The sequence below is a fragment of the Emiliania huxleyi genome (genome assembly GCF_000372725.1).
Source record: "Emiliania huxleyi CCMP1516 unplaced genomic scaffold EMIHUscaffold_258, whole genome shotgun sequence".
Taxonomy (NCBI): Eukaryota; Haptophyta; order Isochrysidales; family Noelaerhabdaceae; genus Emiliania; species Emiliania huxleyi.
The window spans coordinates 69992-87288 of NW_005200104.1; the positions used below are offsets into that span (position 1 = coordinate 69992).

At 63.9% G+C, this 17297-nt stretch overlaps 6 protein-coding genes across 6 annotated transcripts; 4 read left to right on the plus strand and 2 right to left on the minus strand.

The window, feature by feature from the left end:
* Positions 1 to 1937: 1937 nt before the first annotated feature.
* EMIHUDRAFT_443680 (hypothetical protein) lies at positions 1938 to 2911 on the plus strand. Its single transcript, XM_005777690.1, has one exon. The coding sequence runs from the start codon at positions 1978 to 1980 to the stop codon at positions 2866 to 2868; it is 891 nt and encodes a 296-aa protein (XP_005777747.1). The 5' UTR covers positions 1938 to 1977; the 3' UTR covers positions 2869 to 2911.
* Positions 2912 to 5742: 2831 nt separating this feature from the next.
* Positions 5743 to 7781, minus strand: EMIHUDRAFT_237851 (hypothetical protein; the record flags this gene model as incomplete). Its single annotated transcript, XM_005777691.1, has 4 exons — positions 5743 to 5782; positions 5853 to 6204; positions 6391 to 7045; positions 7740 to 7781. The coding sequence occupies 4 exons, from the start codon at positions 7779 to 7781 to the stop codon at positions 5743 to 5745; spliced, it is 1089 nt and encodes a 362-aa protein (XP_005777748.1).
* An 866-nt stretch (positions 7782 to 8647) lies between these two features.
* Positions 8648 to 10230, plus strand: EMIHUDRAFT_237852 (hypothetical protein; the record flags this gene model as incomplete). The annotated part of the gene is made up of 3 exons (XM_005777692.1): positions 8648 to 9550; positions 9679 to 10017; positions 10174 to 10230. The coding sequence occupies 3 exons, from the start codon at positions 8648 to 8650 to the stop codon at positions 10228 to 10230; spliced, it is 1299 nt and encodes a 432-aa protein (XP_005777749.1).
* A 236-nt stretch (positions 10231 to 10466) lies between these two features.
* EMIHUDRAFT_237853 (hypothetical protein) lies at positions 10467 to 11885 on the minus strand (the record flags this gene model as incomplete). The annotated part of the gene is made up of 3 exons (XM_005777693.1): positions 10467 to 10611; positions 10729 to 11231; positions 11385 to 11885. 3 exons carry the CDS (start codon positions 11883 to 11885, stop codon positions 10467 to 10469), a joined length of 1149 nt encoding a protein of 382 aa, XP_005777750.1.
* Positions 11886 to 14467: 2582 nt separating this feature from the next.
* EMIHUDRAFT_443681 (hypothetical protein) lies at positions 14468 to 15299 on the plus strand (the record flags this gene model as incomplete). Its single annotated transcript, XM_005777694.1, has 3 exons — positions 14468 to 14543; positions 14624 to 14740; positions 15065 to 15299. Coding segments are annotated over exons 1-3 (417 nt in total), but the record flags the coding sequence as incomplete, so codon positions are not given.
* Positions 15300 to 15550: 251 nt separating this feature from the next.
* Positions 15551 to 17252, plus strand: EMIHUDRAFT_457589 (hypothetical protein; the record flags this gene model as incomplete). The annotated part of the gene is made up of 6 exons (XM_005777695.1): positions 15551 to 15720; positions 15794 to 15961; positions 16041 to 16145; positions 16245 to 16289; positions 16371 to 16436; positions 16626 to 17252. Coding segments are annotated over 6 exons (883 nt in total), but the record flags the coding sequence as incomplete, so codon positions are not given.
* Positions 17253 to 17297: the final 45 nt, after the last annotated feature.

Genomic DNA, 17297 nt, shown 5'->3' on the forward strand with positions numbered 1-17297 from the left:
CTCCTGGCGCCCGTTGGAATGGCGAGCGCGCGCCGATGGGGGGGGGGGGGGGGTCTTGCTTGCTCCACACCGAGCGCCATCGGTCCGGACCGGCGTGCCCACCGAGGGGTGGCCTGCACAAGGTCTGAGCCGCGGGCGCTCGGCGCCAAGTGCAGTGTCACGCTCGCGCTGGAGCGGCTCACAATGGGGAACCCTCGTTTCCTAGTCACTCGGTCCCCCAACGGAAGAGGCCTCGCTCCTATTGGAACTGGCCAACATCAGATTTGCCTCGTGCGTCCCTTTTTGAGTCGCAAAGCTATTTTCTTTTGGGTCCTGTGGGCACCCTACCTCTGACAGCGGCGGCAGCCTCCCAAGCTGGCCACGCATCATGCTGCGCTTCGCGGCGATCGCGTAACGGGAGGCTCGCTGGCTTTTTGTGGCTTTTTGGACGGCTTTTTTGGATTCTCCCGCCCTCCAACCCCTCTCTTGGATTTTTTTAATTCGTGCATTGATGCTGAGAAGAGAGAGAGTCTTTAAAAATCTCTCTCTCTCTCTTGATGCTGGGGGGGGCGACAGTGAGGACGTGGCCCTGAGGAAGGGGAAACTCAGGTGTGGCAGCCAACTGGCTGTGTGTCTTGTGAGCCTGTTTGTGTCTGTGTGTCGCTCGTGCGTGTCGTCATCATCTGAGAGTCAGATGTTAGCAGGTGTAGTTTATTTTTGCTTGGGCGGCACTCATGGTCATGCTGAAATTCTGGAAAAACCCGGCCGGCCCCTGCCCTGCCCCTACCTACCTACCTATCTACCTACTTATGGGAAACTAAAAAAGAAATCACTCGATGGGTGAAGGTGGGGTACTATACCAACTAGAGTGATGGTTGGAGAGAGAGAGATGGTTGGTACTCTCCTGCAACCACAGTCCTTCTTGTGACATGGCAGGCCACTCTCAAGCCCTACAAGCATCAGATCACCCATTTTGGGAGGGTTGACATCGTGATTTCCGCGGAAATTTTCTTTTTTTGAAAATTCCAGCTTGTGCTTGAAGAGAGGGCTGGCAACCCTGTCTGCACGTCTCGCGCGCGCGTGAAGGGCTCCAGGCCCCAAATGACGTGTGAGTGTTAGAGTTGTTTGGTATTGCTAAAAATCTCTCTCTCTCAAATATGACGGTCGGTAGGTGTGGGGAGCTGGGGAGGCTGGGGACGCGCGACTAAGAAGAAGCAGCCGTCTTATTAATCGACAGCCCGCACAACCGTTTGCGAAGGCGTCCAAAAGGATAAAAGGCAGCAAATAAGACGCAGCTACCGTCGGGTACTTATTTTAAGAGCAGGTAAACAGCAATAGATCCGGGTGTAGTGCCGGATCAGTTCCTGGAGCCAGGGGGACCGATTCGCGCTTGCCAAGGGACCAATTGCTAGACACCCGGGGGGGGGAGGGGGTACAGGGGGGCCCGCACAGGTGGGCGAGCCAAACTCTGGCGGAGGCAGCCCGCTCACCCCCAGGCGCCCCTCGAACCGGAGGGTGGTCTGCCGCCGCTGCGCGGTCGGCGCGCCGAGCGCGGGAGACATATCAGCTTCGCGCCACAGGTGGGGGGACCGATTCTCAGCAAGTTTGGCAGCGCGGGCAGTGTGAAGGATCGATTGCTGTACAACGAGGGACCGATTCCGTGAGGGCTGGGTATCGATTAGGCCGCTTGAGGGCCGGATCTATTGCTGTTTACCTGCTCTTAAAATAAGTACCCGACGGTAGCCCTCCGACATATTTGGTAAAAATCTCTCTTACAATGAAAAGAGGTGGATTAGGCGATCCGTCGCAGTGCTCTTGCGTTTCGGCGGTAGTGATCTAATCACCCGAATGCCACATTCGGATCGCTTCTCATCGCAAACCAAGTAGTACTCTAGTAGGTAGGTAAAAAGGGCCAGAAAACTGAAAAAAGGCCCAGCTGCTGCTCTTCCCTCCTTCCTCGTGTTGGGGCGGGTGCCCTTCGCCGCCGTCTCGGGCAGCATGCAGGAGGCTGGGAAACATCTCGAACGGAGCCACGCCATGGGCGCGCTGATCGCGAACGAGGAGCGCCGCCTCGTCGAGGCTGTCCGCCGCTGCGATGTCTGGGCGACCGTCTCGGCGCTGGTGCTCGCGGTGCACGTGGAGCTGCTGGTCGGCGTGAGCAGCGACGAGGGCTTCGACCGGTGGCACCAGGCCTTCCGGACGCTCTTCGCCATCTTCTCAACCGCATCGATGATGTGCATGGGCTGGGTCGCGTACGATGTCCTACTCGCTGCCGAGGAGGCGCAGGCGATGGCGCACGACCACGGCACGACGAAAGACGCGGTGGAATCGCTCCGCGCGTGGCTGCATCTCGAGAGGCAGCGCTCGCGCCCGATGCTTGCCGCGGCCGAAGAATACCCCCCGCTCGAGACTATGATCACTGCCGTCGCCTACCTCGAGCACTGCCTGCGAGACCTGCGGATCGTCTTTAGCTGGGGACTGCTGCTGGCGGCGGCCTCCTTCTTCTGCTACCTCGGCACGGTATCGTCGGCGGGCGAGCCGCCCTTCTACTCTGGTGTCATCGTAGTCGTCGTCGTCGCCGCCGCGCGCTCCGTGTGGAAGACTCGGCTGCGCGGCACGATCCGCACCCGCGCGCCAAGTGCGCGCGGCGCTGGGATGCTCGGGCTGGGCCTGCCGGCGCCGCGCGCGCTGCGGCGCGGTCTCGCACGCGGCGTGCGGCCGACGGCTGGCCGGAGCGCCAGCCAGCGCGGCGGCGGCGGGAGCGAGCGCGCGGGCGGCGTTGTTACCGGCATTCCGAGAGACTCGCTAAACCTGGATCGGACGTCGCCTGGGCACGCCGACCGCCCTGTCACGTGGACGGACATCCCGCCGAGGAGGAGCGTGAGCTGATTCGATTCTTTTATGGGTCATCCTCTGCTATCACCGAAAAAAACTCGGACCCACGTAGACAAGGAGCGCGCGCCAATTGGCCGCCTCCGTGACACTCCCACCTCCTGGCTCCTGGGCCGGTGCGGGAGTTTTAACCAGTTTCTCCCGGCCGGCCGCCTCCTGACACGCCCACTGACCGAGCCCATCGAAAAAATCCGGCGCGCCGCACTGCTCTGACCCCTGCTCGCCCCTGCTCGCCCCTGCTCGCCACTGTCGCCTCGGTTGCCGAGGCTGCCGCGCACCCGCGCGCCCGCGTCGCTGCGCGACTACGATCTACGAACTGCACCAGCTGGGCTCGAACCAACGACCAAAACGTCCCCGACCCGAACGCTGCGCCAACTAGGCCACGCCCCAGGCTCGATTTGCAATGCGCATGAAACTGGCCGCTCATAAACCACTACTCATTTGGCCACGCGGCGCCCCCCCACAGCCAGCCTACCCTCCTATCGCGCCACTCGACGCCCCGCGGCCGCCTCTCGCCTACCGCGCTGCCCTCGCCGGCCGCCGCACCGCCCGCGCTCCAGCCTAACCAGCTTTCTGCTCCAGCCTAACCAGCTCTGTGCTCCACTGCTCCAGCCCAACCAGCCCTGTGCCCCAGCCTAACAAGCTCTCCAGCCTAACCAGTGCTCCAGTAACCAGATCTGTGCCCCAGCTAACCAGCTCTGCATCTCGCAACACACTCATGACAGGGACAGACCAGGCGCAGGAAAAGGGAGCGGGGCCCGAATCCAAGGGACCACCCCGTCGGGCGGAAGAGCTGAGAACTCAGGTCCAGTAGGAAGGCTGCTGGCTCCTGACTCATCCCCCAAATCCCCCACCCCTCTGGCCTGAAACCTTACCATTCCACCACCTCACACACACCCCTTCCCTAGGGCTAAGCAGTGCGCGAGCCCACCCGACTTCAGGCGAGACGTCGACCATAGTTCTTTCAGTGGCTGCACTAGACGCCCATAGAGGCGCGCGGCGCGGGCGGATGACTAGGGGAGAAAAAGCGGAGATCCTAGCTCGCTGGGAGACGTGCGCAACCTAAAGTTGGGAATAGGGGAGAAGTGTCAGTGTGAGGGGAGGGCGTACGCCGGCGTTTTTGCCTTTGAAAACTGAACAGTTTTTTCCCCCTCTGCTATCACCTAGATCTCGTATCTGTTAAAGGTCGTCGTCGATCGTCGTCCCCCCCCGCCCCCCGGGTTACCCCCACTTCTTAAGAAGAAGAACTGAGAAGAAGAACAAAGACATTAGACATAAGACCGGAGGCGGGCGGACCACTAGGCGGACGGCATGGCGCTCTACACACAGGCTCTGGTGGTCCACGCAAGGATGGTATGGGGAAAAGAAAAAAGGGCAGGCGGTGCGGTGCGGCGTGTGTGTGTGAACGACTGCAACCTGGTACCATTGGCATTCAAACAACTTTCCGCTAAAAAAGAAAACAACCGCCGAAAAAGAAAGAACGCGCGCTTGGCAGCGCCCCGGCCACAGCCCCTCCCCGGGGCGCCTCGTTTCACCCTCGGCCGGGCGTCCGCTCCCACGCTGAACTGAGCGCCATGCTGCAGTACCAGCTTGACCACATGGAGGTCGACCGCCGCAACATGGAGATGAAGCGGACGGAGAACGACGCCCGCAACTCGTACAACGACTTCAACATCATCATGACTGTGTCGGGCATCATGATTGCTAACAACTTCGCCGTGCTCACGGCGGTCGAGCACGGGCCGAGCATACATTCGTTCCTCTTCGACGCGTGTGGCAGCCTCAGCTCCTTCTGCTTCTTCTACGTGCTCGTGCGAGGGCCGATCCTCATCGCTCTGGCGACGCACCTCGGCGAGAATGGGCCGGCGCAAATCGACCGCCGTGGGAGTGCGATGCACCGCGCGCTCAAGCTCTTCCGGCGCGGCGCGCCGCTCATCTTCCTCGGCTTCGCGCTCGGGCTGGTGATGGCCGCACTCTGTTTTGTGCTCGACGTGCCGGCTGTTCGGTCTGAGCGCCGGATAATTCGATACGGCCCCCCATTCTGGATCCGTCTCGCGCAGGCGTGCGGCTGGATGTGGAAGGCGGGCAGCGACATCCGCGGCGACGTGCAGCGCTTCGTCTTGGGTATGGGCGAAGTCTGCGACCCGCTGCGGTTCCAGGGCTACGCGTGGACGTGGTGGTTTGGACCCTTCGGTGGGGTCGCCGATGGCGACGGCGCAATCTCGAGGGAGACGCTCCCGCGCCGGCTGCGGCAGCTGGTCTGCATGAGCGGCCCCGACCAGGGCTGGCTGAATCTCTACGGCCGGAAGCGAGACTGGGAGGACGGAGACGAGACCACGAAGAGGCGAAAAGACACTGGGTTGCAGGGCATGCTGTGAGATAGCAGATACACGAGAGAGGGGCGGGTGCGGGACTTGTCTGCGCTCTCCGTGTCCACCCTGGTGCAATACACTGCATAATACTGTAGAGGGCGGGGATGCCCCACGGACGAGAGAAAGAGGATTGCGGTAGAGCCGTACCGTGTCCGTGAGTGTATCGGCAGAGAATATAGTCAACACGACGAGCATTCGTCGCGATGTGTATATACACACGGGATGACACCTTGACGCTGTGCTCCTCCGAACTGAGTGTCCCGTCCCAGCCCAGTATCAGGTGAGAAATCTCCCAGTCGAGATTCCTCCCAGACCATCCCATGCACCTTTCCGGTTCCGGTTCCCAGATCCCACCTGAGGACCTGCAACCTAGAGAAAAAAGGGGTGACCTAGAGAGTTGTGGGGGATATGGGACAGACCACACTCGTCCTAGGTGTTGCTGGTGCCACACGCCGAGAGGTGGACCAGGCGAGTGATGACGCCCCTCCCATCACCACCATCATCCCCACGACGCCCAAGCCCAATGATCGGTATACGCCCTGTTGCAGCGCCAGACCGACCAAAAAAGGCGCGACCATCTCGCCAACCGTTCCGGCGAGATTCAGGCACATAAGCACGCTCGGCGTGAGAGGAATTTGCGCCTCCATTGGCATGGTGAGAGCACAGGGCAGGGAGCTGGAGCATCCGAGGCCAAGAAGGAAAGTGGCTAGCCAAAGCTGCCATGTGCCGTGGCGAGCAACATAATCGACATATAGGGCTCCAGCGAGCATCATTGTCCCGCCGCTTGCTGCAAGCACTGGCCAGCCGGACTGAATCTGAGTCGAGAGAAAGACCCAACCGATACGGCCAGCGCAAATGGTCGCCCAAAAGAAAGACGACATCCCGGCCATCGCGGCCATGCTGAGCCCTCCCTTGTCCGCGCCGAGGCACGGGAGCCAAGTCCCAACGACGTGCTCGCTTCCTGTGGCGCAAAATAGCACGGCAAACATACACGCCACGAAAAACAACGAGCTCTGGGACTTCGGGCTCGTGTCCGGGCGTGGTTGAGTTCGTTCTGCAACCATGTCGCCGTCATCGCCGCCTCCCTCCTCCCTGACAGGTACAGGTACCCCGTCGGCAAGCATGTCGCACGCCGAGATGGCGACACCGGTCAATGCAGACAAGGCGGCGAGCACGAGGAAGCAAGTATAGCTCGAGCCACCAAGCTTGATCGCTGCACCGACAACTGCCGGAGTGAGAATTGCGCCCGCCGTAAAGCCGGCGTTAAGCAAGGCAACGTGCGTCCTCGTTGCTTTCGTGTCAGCGGTTTCGGACCACACGGTAAGAAGGTCGAAGCCAGAGTCCGCCAGGCCATAGCACAGCCCAAAGGCTGCGAGTGCAACCTGCAGCGATCTCGCGCTGCTGCGTAGGCTAACGATGAGCAACGAGCACACCGTCTCCAAAAGCATCACAGACACGAGCACAGTCCTAGGAGAGAAGGGGCAGGAGTAGCCGCGCTCGAGACGGCTCGCATACTCAGCCCAGATCGCGGTTCCAACCAGCTTTGCAAGTCGATTGATCATAAAGCTTCGGGCCAGCCCCGCCTGGCTGAGGCCAGTAGACGACTGGAAGAAAGCGACTGATGGACCAAGCGCTCCAACCAAGCCGCCATTGATCGTGTTGCCCAAGGTGAAAGCGTACACCTGCTTTAGCCGGGGTTTGTTGACCCGTGTAGTGGTAGCATCGACTGTTGCCACCACTGCGATTGCTGCGAGAACACACAGACGCATCGGCGGGACGCCCGGAAGGCGGTCGCACAAGTTCTCGCGGGGGGGATGCGCCGCAAAAAACCACCTAAAGTTCTCTGTGGTAGAACGGGTACGAGATGTAATTAGGGAGTATTCGCAAAGAGGAGCCCCGTGCACGCACGACTCCGCAGGAGAAACCCCTCCCCAGACAAAACACAAGGGAGAGGTGGGTGGGTCACAGAAAGACTGCGGCCGCCAGCAACTGAGCTGAGGGAGGGTGTAGAGGATGTAGAGTGTAGAGCGCTGTAGAGCTGTAGCGATGTAGAGCGCTCTGGAGCGCTGTAGAGCAATGTAGAGCTGTAGAGCTCTACATCCGGCGCGGGACAGAGCGATGCAGATGTAGAGCAATGTAGAGGCGCTCTACAACGTGAAATCTCTACAACAAACTCTACATCAAGAGAGAGAGAGAGAGAGAGACGTACATCAAGAGAGAGATGTCTACCCTTATAAGTCTCTTGTGCCGGAGCGCCGACCGCTCTTGAAGCCGCGAACCAGCTCATTCAAACTCGGCCGTCCCGCCGCAAATCGTCGGCCTCAGCTCGGGAGCCACGGCGCGCATGGGGGGCAAGGAGCGAGAGCGCGAACCGCCACCGGCCACCGACGACGAGGATGCGACGCAGGCGACCACGCAGGAAGGCGACCACGCAGGAAGGCGTCGTGGGGGAGTCATCCGGCAAGCGCAGCCGACAGCACAGCATCACCAGATCACCGCTGGGCTCGCAAGCAGCGCAAAGCGAAGGGCCGCCGCCATGTCGCAAGGGGAGCGGGCGACAAAACGAGTGGCCGACCAGCAGCGACGCCGCCGTCAGCAGCGTGAGAGCAAGGAATCACAGCCAGCACCGATCACCTTTGACGCTGCGGTGGCAAAGGTCGCGTCGGCGTCGGGGCAGCCATCGCCGTCCGAGTCGGGGTCGAGGTAGTTGGGGATGCCGTCGCCGTCCGTGTCGGTCGTGCCTTCTACGCCGTCCGGGATGTTGTCGTTCCGAGAACCCCTTCGGCTCGCTCCCCATCGCAAACCCTGTCAGCAGTCCTCCTCCGGGAACGTACGTAAGAGCCACATACATACACAATCTCTCTCTCTCGAACCCAGTGAGCGCGGCAGTGAGCCCCATCCCCGAAGATTCGTTCGTAGGGCCCCCAAGGGCCTAGAAATCGCACCTCCCTCTCCCTTTTTTCCCCAGTAGCAGTAAGCAAAAAGTACGTACACTAAAAAGGGAGGCAAACTCTAATTTATTTAATTCCCGGATCCTGCTGAACAAGCTCCTCTTGTAGCTCGATCGGTCACACCGCCATCGCCGTCGGGGAGAGAGAGAGAGGGGGGACGACACTGCTTCGGCAGCGTGCACCTCGATCCTGTACCGTGTTTGTTATGACCCCCCCCAATGAACACACCAGTGAGGGAGGGCGAGACGATCGAGGGGTCCCGTACCATGCGGAACCGACCCTTTCCAGTGCTCAAGTGCTCATTTATTGAATGAAAAAAAACGCTCCGCGCGGCCCCTCGCTCGGCGAGTCTTGGGGTTCACCTGCGCTGACGGGCAGGCCGTCAGGGGCGGGGCGCGGGCAAGGTGCGGGCCTGGCGAGTGCGCGGCACGCCGGCTGGATCATCGATCCTGCATGGAGCAGATCGCGGCGACGCCGAGCAGCATTACGTTGTCTCACTGCGAGGCAGTGAGCGCGACAGAGTTGCGGGGCGCACTCAGCGTTGCTCTCGTCAAGGCGCACGAGTCTGGGCTTGCCTGGCTCCGCCTCTTGCGTCTCGCATTCTTTCCGCTGTCGTGTGGTGTGCAGCACACGGCCCATGCGATCGCCCCGTACGCGAAGCGGGCCGCAACCGCCTTTGCTCAGCAGCCGCGGGATGTCCTGCTTCTCGAGGCGGCCTTGGTGCTCGCAGTCGCCTGTGCGATTTGGCTGCGCCGCTTGCTTCGGCGCAAGCGTTACTGCGCGCGGTTGCGCGAATGGGGGGCGGCGCGCTTCTACCGGCCCGTGGCCGAGCGCTACGCGCGCCTCGCCGGCGCCGTGCGTCAGCGCTCACGCCTCGTCGCCCGCCTGCTGCCGCACGGCCTGTATGCGGTCGGCTGCCTGGCGGCGGCGCGGCTGCTGGAGGCGGTGCGGCTCGCGCCGATGCTTCGCCCCGTCTGGCCGCACGCCGCGACGCTGCTGCTCACGCCAGTGCCCTGGGTGCGCACCCTCCTCACCCTCCGGTCGGACGGGCAGGAGGACCGAGCGCTGCAGCGCAGCTGGCTGATGTTTTGGGTTCTGTGGGCGAGCGCACAGCTCCTCTCCGAGGCGCTCGCGCTGCTCCCGTTTGCCGCGCGGCTGCTCCCCGCGCAGGCCCTCTCGCTCGACTCGCCCTCGGCCGCCCCCGTCCTCTTTTGCGCCGCCGCGTGGCTCCACCTCCCGCACAGCGGCCTGCCGCTGCTCTACTCGCTCGTCGGGCCGGTGCTGGCCGCGCGCGCACAGAGGCTCTCGGACGCGCTGCCCGCCCTTCCAGCCGGCGTGTCTGCGCAGATCGGGCTGGTGCTGAGGCTGCTCCTGCCGGCCGGGCTGTACGCCGCGCTGGCGCAGACTGCGCAGGAGGGCTTTGCTCCAGCTCGCCGCCCCAACGAGTTACGTCAGCTGCTCACCGCTGATGGACTGACTCGCAGGAGGGGTGGCTGCTGCTCGCCGCGGCGCTCTGCCTCTGCACGCCGTATCCGCTCACGGCGTACACGCTCCTGTACTGGTCGGTCTGCCACCCGGCGCTGCGCTCCGTCGAGGCGCTCGAGGCGCAGCGGCACGGAGCCGAGGCGGCGGCCGATGCCGCGTTCGCGACGCAGGTGCAGCTGCGGTACTGGCTGCTCCACTGCGCCGTCTCCGCCGTGCTGCAGCAGCTGCCGTGGCTGCTCTGGCTCCCCTTCTCCACGCACGGCCAGCTCGTGCTCGCCGTCTGGCTGCAGCTGCCCTACTTCCGCGCTGCGACCCTCATCGCCATCCGCCTCACCCCGGTCGGCCGCGTCCTGCTGCGCTACATCGGCGACGGCTCGGGCGCGCCGCTCCTCGCGGCCGGCGCCGACGCGGCCTCGCCCGTCGCGGCGGGCAGCGGCGGGCGGCAAGTGCACTCGCCGCTTCGCTCACCGCGCGCGAACGCGCTCTACTCGAAGCGGCTTCTCGAGCAGCCGCCAAAGGCGGAGGCTGAGAAGAAGCCGCACGACGACTGAGAGACGTGCTCCCGAGATCGCCGCAGCCGCTAGAGTCGCACTCCTCCCGCTCCAGCTAGGCACCCATCAAATGCCCGGGAACGTGCCATTAGTGTCTCTTTTGTCCACCTCTCTGACCGATCGCCCTTGTGAGTGCACGTGTGCGTGTGTCGACTGGGTCGTTGTGACGCGGTGCACACGATAACAATCCTGGTTCACCTGAAGTTGTTCCTGGGAGCTCTAGGCCACTGAGAGACTCAGTGGCCCGTGTCTGAGTACTCCCGCCAAACAGAAACACTGTGTCCCACGGGCATGTGACGGTAGGTTCTGTTTGGGAAGGACTGAAGATCCCTCACACCAAGATCGTGCTGCTGCAGGGCGCCGGGGACATCATCGTTGCAGCTATGCACGAATATACATGATTGTATGCCACGCCATAGAGAGTGCGGTGCCACTGACAGTAGTGGCAGAGCGCACGGGTACGGGTAGGCTAGGAGAGCCATCTTGCGCGCGAGTCACCGTGCGACTAGCGCGAGGGGGCAGTCGGGGGGCAGGTGCACCCCGCACTGGCGCGGCCACCGGAGAAGCCCGGGGTCCTCCCGGACCAGTCGGCGGGCGAGCGGCGTCAGTGCGATGTCACGACGCGCCGCCACCTCGGCCGCAAACGCAGGAGTGCGCCGCGCGTCATTCTGCAGCAGGTGCGCCTGCCTCCAAATGTGGGCGCGCCACGTGGCGAGCGAGCGCGTCGCATTGCCCATGCGCTCTTCGACGGCGCCGCCGTAGAAGCTGTCGCGCGGCCGCGTCTTGTCGTTGAGCAGCCACCACTCGGCGAAGTAGCGGCCGTACGGGCGGATGTCGCGCCACGAGCCGTGCCACCTCCGGCCGTTTCCAGCGGGAAGGGCGGTGCGATCGGCCGCCTCGCCCTCCGAGAGCAGCTCCTCCGAGAATGGCGGGTTGAGCGTGCGCACGTGGTCGCACCGCGCCCACCAAAAGTTGCCCGAGAAGTGGCACCACGTGTCGCCCTCGAGCACGTTGCCCGCCCACGGGCCGGGGGAGGACGGCTTTGGCTGCGGGCCGCAGGCGGCCCGGTCCGGGCCGGCGGCGAGCGCCCGGACACAGTCGAGGTGGCTGCGACCCGAGAGGAGGGCGCCGGTCAACTTGCTGTTGTGCAGCACGTTGGTCTTTGTGTGCGCATAAGCGACCAGCTCACGTCCCGGCTTGAGGCTGCAGTGCTCGTGCAGCAGCAGGAGGGTGGGCAGCTCAAAGTACTCGCGGTAGCCCTGGCGGCACTGCAACCCCCGGGGTCGGCGCGCCCGCTCGAAGCCGCCTCGCCGCTCCAGCATCGCCAGCGCGCCCTCGCTGACGCTCTCGCCCTGCGGCCGGACGCAGCCATCTGATGCGACAAACTTGACCCTCATCCCCGCGCGGAAGGCGTCGGAGCGCTCGATCTGATCAGCCTGGCGCATCACGACCTCGTCGGCGTTGCTCACGTGCCAGAAGAGCGTGCGCGGCGGCAGGGCTTCTGGAGCTTCCACACCGTGCTGGAGACTGCAGCCCAACAAGCCGTGCCTGTCCATAGCGTGTGCGGCCGCACTGCGAACTAGCGCACTGGCGTTGGGCGGCGTGTGAGCGAGCGGCGGCAGCGCGTGCGCGCGTGCTGCGCGGGGCAGCCCCATATATGTGTGTGGATATGTCCTCTTCTGGCCCGGTGCGGGACCCACGCTTCGGAACGGCGGGACGCACGAGTATTGGTTGGAAGAATTTAAACAAATTTTCGCTCTCTCGTTGGAAGAATTTAGGGCGCGCAAGAGATTGGAAGAGATTTTTCTTTCGGCGCGTCCAACTGGCCCCCCCCGGCGCCATCTTGGTATGGCCACGTGGCGGCCGCCCTCCGACACCGACCGATCGTCGCGCTTCGCACGCCTTCGAGGTCAGCTGCGGCCGAGCGACGATCGGCTCGTCTTCTCCGATCGCTGGGCGCGGTCACTCTCCGCACTCCGGCCATCACCCGCCTGCCGATCACCTGTCCGCCTCGCCGCGCGCGGGCCGCTCGCCTGCTCGCCACCTCCCCAAATGGATGATCTGGTGCTTGTAGGGCTTGAGAGTGGCCTGCCATGTCACAGGAAGGACTGTGGTTGCAGGAGAGTACCACCAACCATCACTTTAGTTGGTATGGTACCCCACCTTCACCCATCCGGTGATTTCTTTTTTAGTTTCCCATAAGTAGGGTAGGTAGGTAGGTAGGTAGGTAGGGGCAGGGGAGAGGCCGGCCGGGTTTTTCCAGAATTCATGATGAGTGCCGCCCAAGCAAAAAGAATCTACACCGGCACAGTTTGGAAAAAAGAAATCGTCGGGCGGGAAGCGCGGGCGCGGCGGAAAGCTGGCGCGAAAAGAGCCATTGCGCAAGCATGGATGTTGTGGGCGTGTACGGCTGCGCCCCCCCACGCGCAGGAATCCGTCAGTCCAGCGCTGCGGGCGCGGCGTGCGACCGTCCCCACGACGGTGGCGGCGCCGACGGCGTCTGCAGAGGACGGCGAAAGCCCGGCGGCGGCGAGGGAGAGTCTATGGGCGGCGCTGCAACGGATGTTGCCGGGCGTCTTCGATCGGTCGATGGAGCCGGTGGCGCCGGCGGCGCACGACCGCGCCACCGCCGACGAGTTGATGCAGCCACCCCCGAAGAGAAAGGTGGGGGTGGCGCACGCCACGCACGCCACGCACGCCACGCCCGCCGCCGCCACCGCCGCCGCCTTTGTCGACGCTTTGGGCCTCGTCGTGCTGCCCGTCGGCTGCGCCGAGTCGGAGGCCGCTCCTGCGACACCGCGGAACGGGCAGGTCCTCGAGGAGGAGGCGGACGACGAGGACGATGTGGCGGCGAGGGCGGAGAGCGAGGCCGGGAGCGGCGAGGCACGGTCGGTCGGCGAGGTGGAGGAGGAGCTGGAGGTGGAGGCGCCGGCGGTGGCGGTGGTGACAGAGGCGGAGGGCTTGCGCTTGCACCTCTCCAGCAACGGCAGCACTGGCTACAAGAACGTGGTCAAGGATGGCTCGCGCCGTCTGAACCACAGCGTGTCCCGACTCGACCGCCGGCGTCCCGGTCCGGGGGTGTTTCTCTTCTTATCCGTTACCATGTAGAGCAAGCGGGGCTTGCACGTGGTAGCGGCGGCTCAAGATCCCAGCGATCTCGAGTTCTTCACGCTAATCCACTGTGCGCCGCGGCTTCGCCGCGCCCATCCAAGCCCAGGGCTTGGTTTGCTGATAACCGCATCTCGCTCTGCGCATCTCTGAGGCTACCCGCGCGCCGACTGCTACGCGCGCGGCGAGAGGCGCACCCCATCGGGGACAGGATTGAGGCCCCTGTACAAGCTCGGCAACACTGCCGTCGTTGCCCTCCCGAGCCCTCAACACGATGCCGCACATTGCGCAACCCGTTCTGCGCACATGCCGCAGGGAGGAGTTTTCACTCTGCCGTCCGAGTTTCTCCTTCCTGCAGGGCGAGAGACATCAGCCTCTCTACTTCCAGGAGAACATCTACGCCACACGCTATCCCGACGGTGCGTCCACAACCCACACTCTCGCTGCAGTCGATCCAGCCCTCGCACTCCCCACTGGAGATCTAGCCGAGGCCCCGGCGGACAGGATTGGAGCCCCTGTGCTGCGTCTGTGGTGATATGTGGGGGACACTTTCTCCTCCCTATTCATGTCAGTCACTCGACTGCGTCGAGGGGGGGGACGTCTGAACCACAGCGTGTCCCGACTCGACCGCCGGCGTCCCGGTCCGGGTGTGTTTCTCTTCTTATCCGTTACCATGTAGAGCAAGGTCGAGGGCGGGCCCTTTCGGGCTCGGGCCGCCCTCTCGCCCGCACCTCTGCGGGGCTTGCACGCGCGCTTCAAGGCGGAGTACAGGGCGGGCGAAAGGGAGGTCTACATCGGCTCCTTCGACACGGCGGTCGAGACGACAAGTTCCCGTCCGTCGAGACTCGCAAGAATCTCGCTGCAGAGCTGCGCGAGAGGAGATTTTTAGGATTTTAGCAATACCAAATTTGTTTTGTTTGCTGCGCGTGACGCCGAGAAAGCGGCAGAGGTCTGTCTGGCGCCAAGCCGGTGCCTGCGCGGTCAGAGGAAGGGGTCGGCGCCTTTGCAGCTGCAACTTAGGAGAGCAATCACGTAGACAAGTATTAGATCGTTCATGACAAAAAAAGAAAAAAGCCGCCGGAGTTTGGCGGATTTTTGGCGTCGGGGTATCGCGACACTACCCGCTGTCCTTCCAAGCATGTCGTCCCCGGACGGTCCGCCTTCGCCGATGAAGGAGAAGGTTGACCTGGCCAAGGAAAAGGCCGGTGAGCGGTCGACCCCTGCATCGCGCGCGGGCCGGGACCTGCAGCGCGCGCCTAAGCCCTGATTCCCGCCCGCTCCGCAGCCGAGTATGCGGCGATTGGCAAAGAGTACGCGGCGGCAGGCGCACAGAAGGCAAAGGAGCTGGCGGGCAAGGTGCTGGCCAAGGACGAAAGCGGTGGTTACCTTGTCGTCAACGAGGGTGCGTCAAACCCACAGCTGGCACACGCACGCACCACGCCTGAGGGCACACACGCTGCACGCTCCTCCTCTCCTCCGTTTCCATCTCCCTCGCTCCCTCCCTCCATGCTCTCCCTCCGCCCCTCCTTCTCCTCCCTCGTACCTCCCCTCCCTCCCCCCAATCTCTCCACCCCGTCCTTCCCTCCTCACCCTCCCTCCTAAATGCGCTTTCTCCGTTCCTCCTGTCCCTCCGCCCTGCCTCCCTCGCCCCCCTCCTTTTCCTCCCTCCCCTCCCTCCCTCCGTCCCGACCTTCTGACCCGGCGGGCCCTGCGTGTGGCTCTGCAGCCAAGGCGCGATACCAGGCTATTGCTGCGCGCGGCGCTGCCTTTTCAAAGGACATTCTGGACAAGGCCGACATCTCGCAGGAGGACCTGTCCAAGCTGCACCGCATACCGGCGGTGGTGTCGCTCGCCTCGCTCGTCATCGGACTGCTGCTCATCTTTTCTCACTACAATACGGGGTGGGTCAGGGGCATGATGTGGATCAATGGGGAGGTGCGCCCGCAGCGCAAACGCCCGACGTGCACAGCCTCTGCTCGACGTGATATATATATATATATTACAGCCTCTGCTCGACGTGCACAGCCTCGCGCCCGACCGCTGCGCGGCCGCCTGATCTCTGCGCGGCAGGTGTACGAGGCCTACGTCTCAACGACCACGGCCGAGCTGGGCAAGGACGGCGCTGACTCGGACGTCTTGAAGAAGTACTTTGACGGCTGCGGCAGCGGCTTGTTCGGCAATGGTAAGACCTGCGCGCTGTCCACGCTGTGCGCCGGCCCGACCACGCCGTACGACAAGCCGGAGAAGTCGACGCCGGACCAGGCGTGGTGCGACCTCGAGGACGCGGGCGGGCTTGCGAACACGCTCCTGACTGTGGGCCTGATCCCGGGGCTCGGCACCTTCATCCTCACCTTCATCTTTGCGGCAAAGGAGATCGGCAAGGCGGGCTCGTCCTCTCCAGAAGAGTAGTGATGGTGGGCATCATAACGATGATGATGAGAATCATGAACGCAAGGTGGGGCTCGTCCTCTCCAAGGCCGAGTCGCAGGGCATCTCGATGACGGCGCAAAAGTACATCATCGCCGGCTGCTGGATCGCCTTTTGGGGCTTCCTCTTTGTCTCGATGGTCGCGTACGCGGCGACGGTCCCAGACACACTCGGCGTCGGACTGCTCACGCTCGAGGCGAGACCACCCCTCACCACGGAGCACTGCACTTCACACTGGGTCCCCGAACCACTGACTGGCCGCCCTCCCGGCCCAGGCCTCCTTCGGCGTCGTCCGCCTCTCCTTCCTCCTCGTCACTGTCTTTGGCGCCCTCCTCATCGTCACTCTCTTCGACCTCTGGCGACCAGACGGCTTCATCGAGGCGAGCCCGCCGCACCCCACCGCACCCCTCCGCCGCCCCGCCTGCCGCCCCACCCGCCGCCCCGCCTGCCGCCTCGGCTGACGTCCCTCCCCTGCGCAGGCGTGGATGGAGTTCTCAGAGACGCCCTGCCTCTCCGCAAAGAAGGCGCGCCTCCCACCCCCTCGCCGCAGACCCCTGCGGCGCCTACCCCTACCCAACGCCCGAGCCCGCCCCATCGCGCTCCAGGCGCTCTACATCGAGCTCATGCTGCAGCTCGCTTGCTACCTCGCCATGTTTGTCGACGAGGTCAAGGTGGGCGCGCCGCCGCCGCCGCCGCCGCCGCCGCCGCCGCCGCCGCCGCCGCCGCCGCCGCCGCCGCCGCCCACCCGCTTCCCGCCCGCCGCCCGCCGCCCGCCCCGCCACCGTCCGAGACGCGAGGTCGTCGGTGCTCTTGGGGGCTTGCACTCACCGCCCGGCTGCTCCCCCCCCTCCGCGCGGCAGTGGGAGATGCTGCTGGTCGTGATCTGCGCGTACTACGTGGACGCCAAGGTCAAGAACTTCATGGTGATGTACGTGGTGCTCACGACCGCCTCCATCCTCTTCGACCTCATCACGCTCAACTTCATGCCGCAAGACTGGCAGGTCTACACGCCGGGGCAGGCATTCACGCACGGCCTCTTCATGGTCGTGCTCATCCTCAAGTTCCTCATTCTCGGGACAATATACCTGTACGAGAAGGAGAACGACGGCGAGAGCAGCGGGTGGAAGCAGATGGCGCCCGACCCGGAGAAGGGCGAGGAGGACGAGATCGCAGAGTAGGGCCTGCGTAGCAGCGCGGACTGCCCCCTCCGCGTGTGTGCGAGGGAGACCTCCCTAGAGCACTAGAGCAGAGCTCGCGCAACACACGCGCAGGGCCGTGCCCACCGGTCGCCGAGGCCGCGCACCCAGGCCCCACGGCGGGGGTGGCGGCGAGGGTTCGGAGAGCGGGGAGGCGGAGGGCACCCATGTCTCGCGTCCCAGGGAGAGCTTCTTAATGTGATGTGCATCAGTGTCTCGGTCTCTCTTGCGTTCTCTATTGGTGCGGCTGCGGGTTTCGCGGCGCCTCTCTCGTGTTTAGAGGTCGTAAAAGCGAACAACACAGCTGACATCAGCTGGTGAGAGAGACCACCCCGC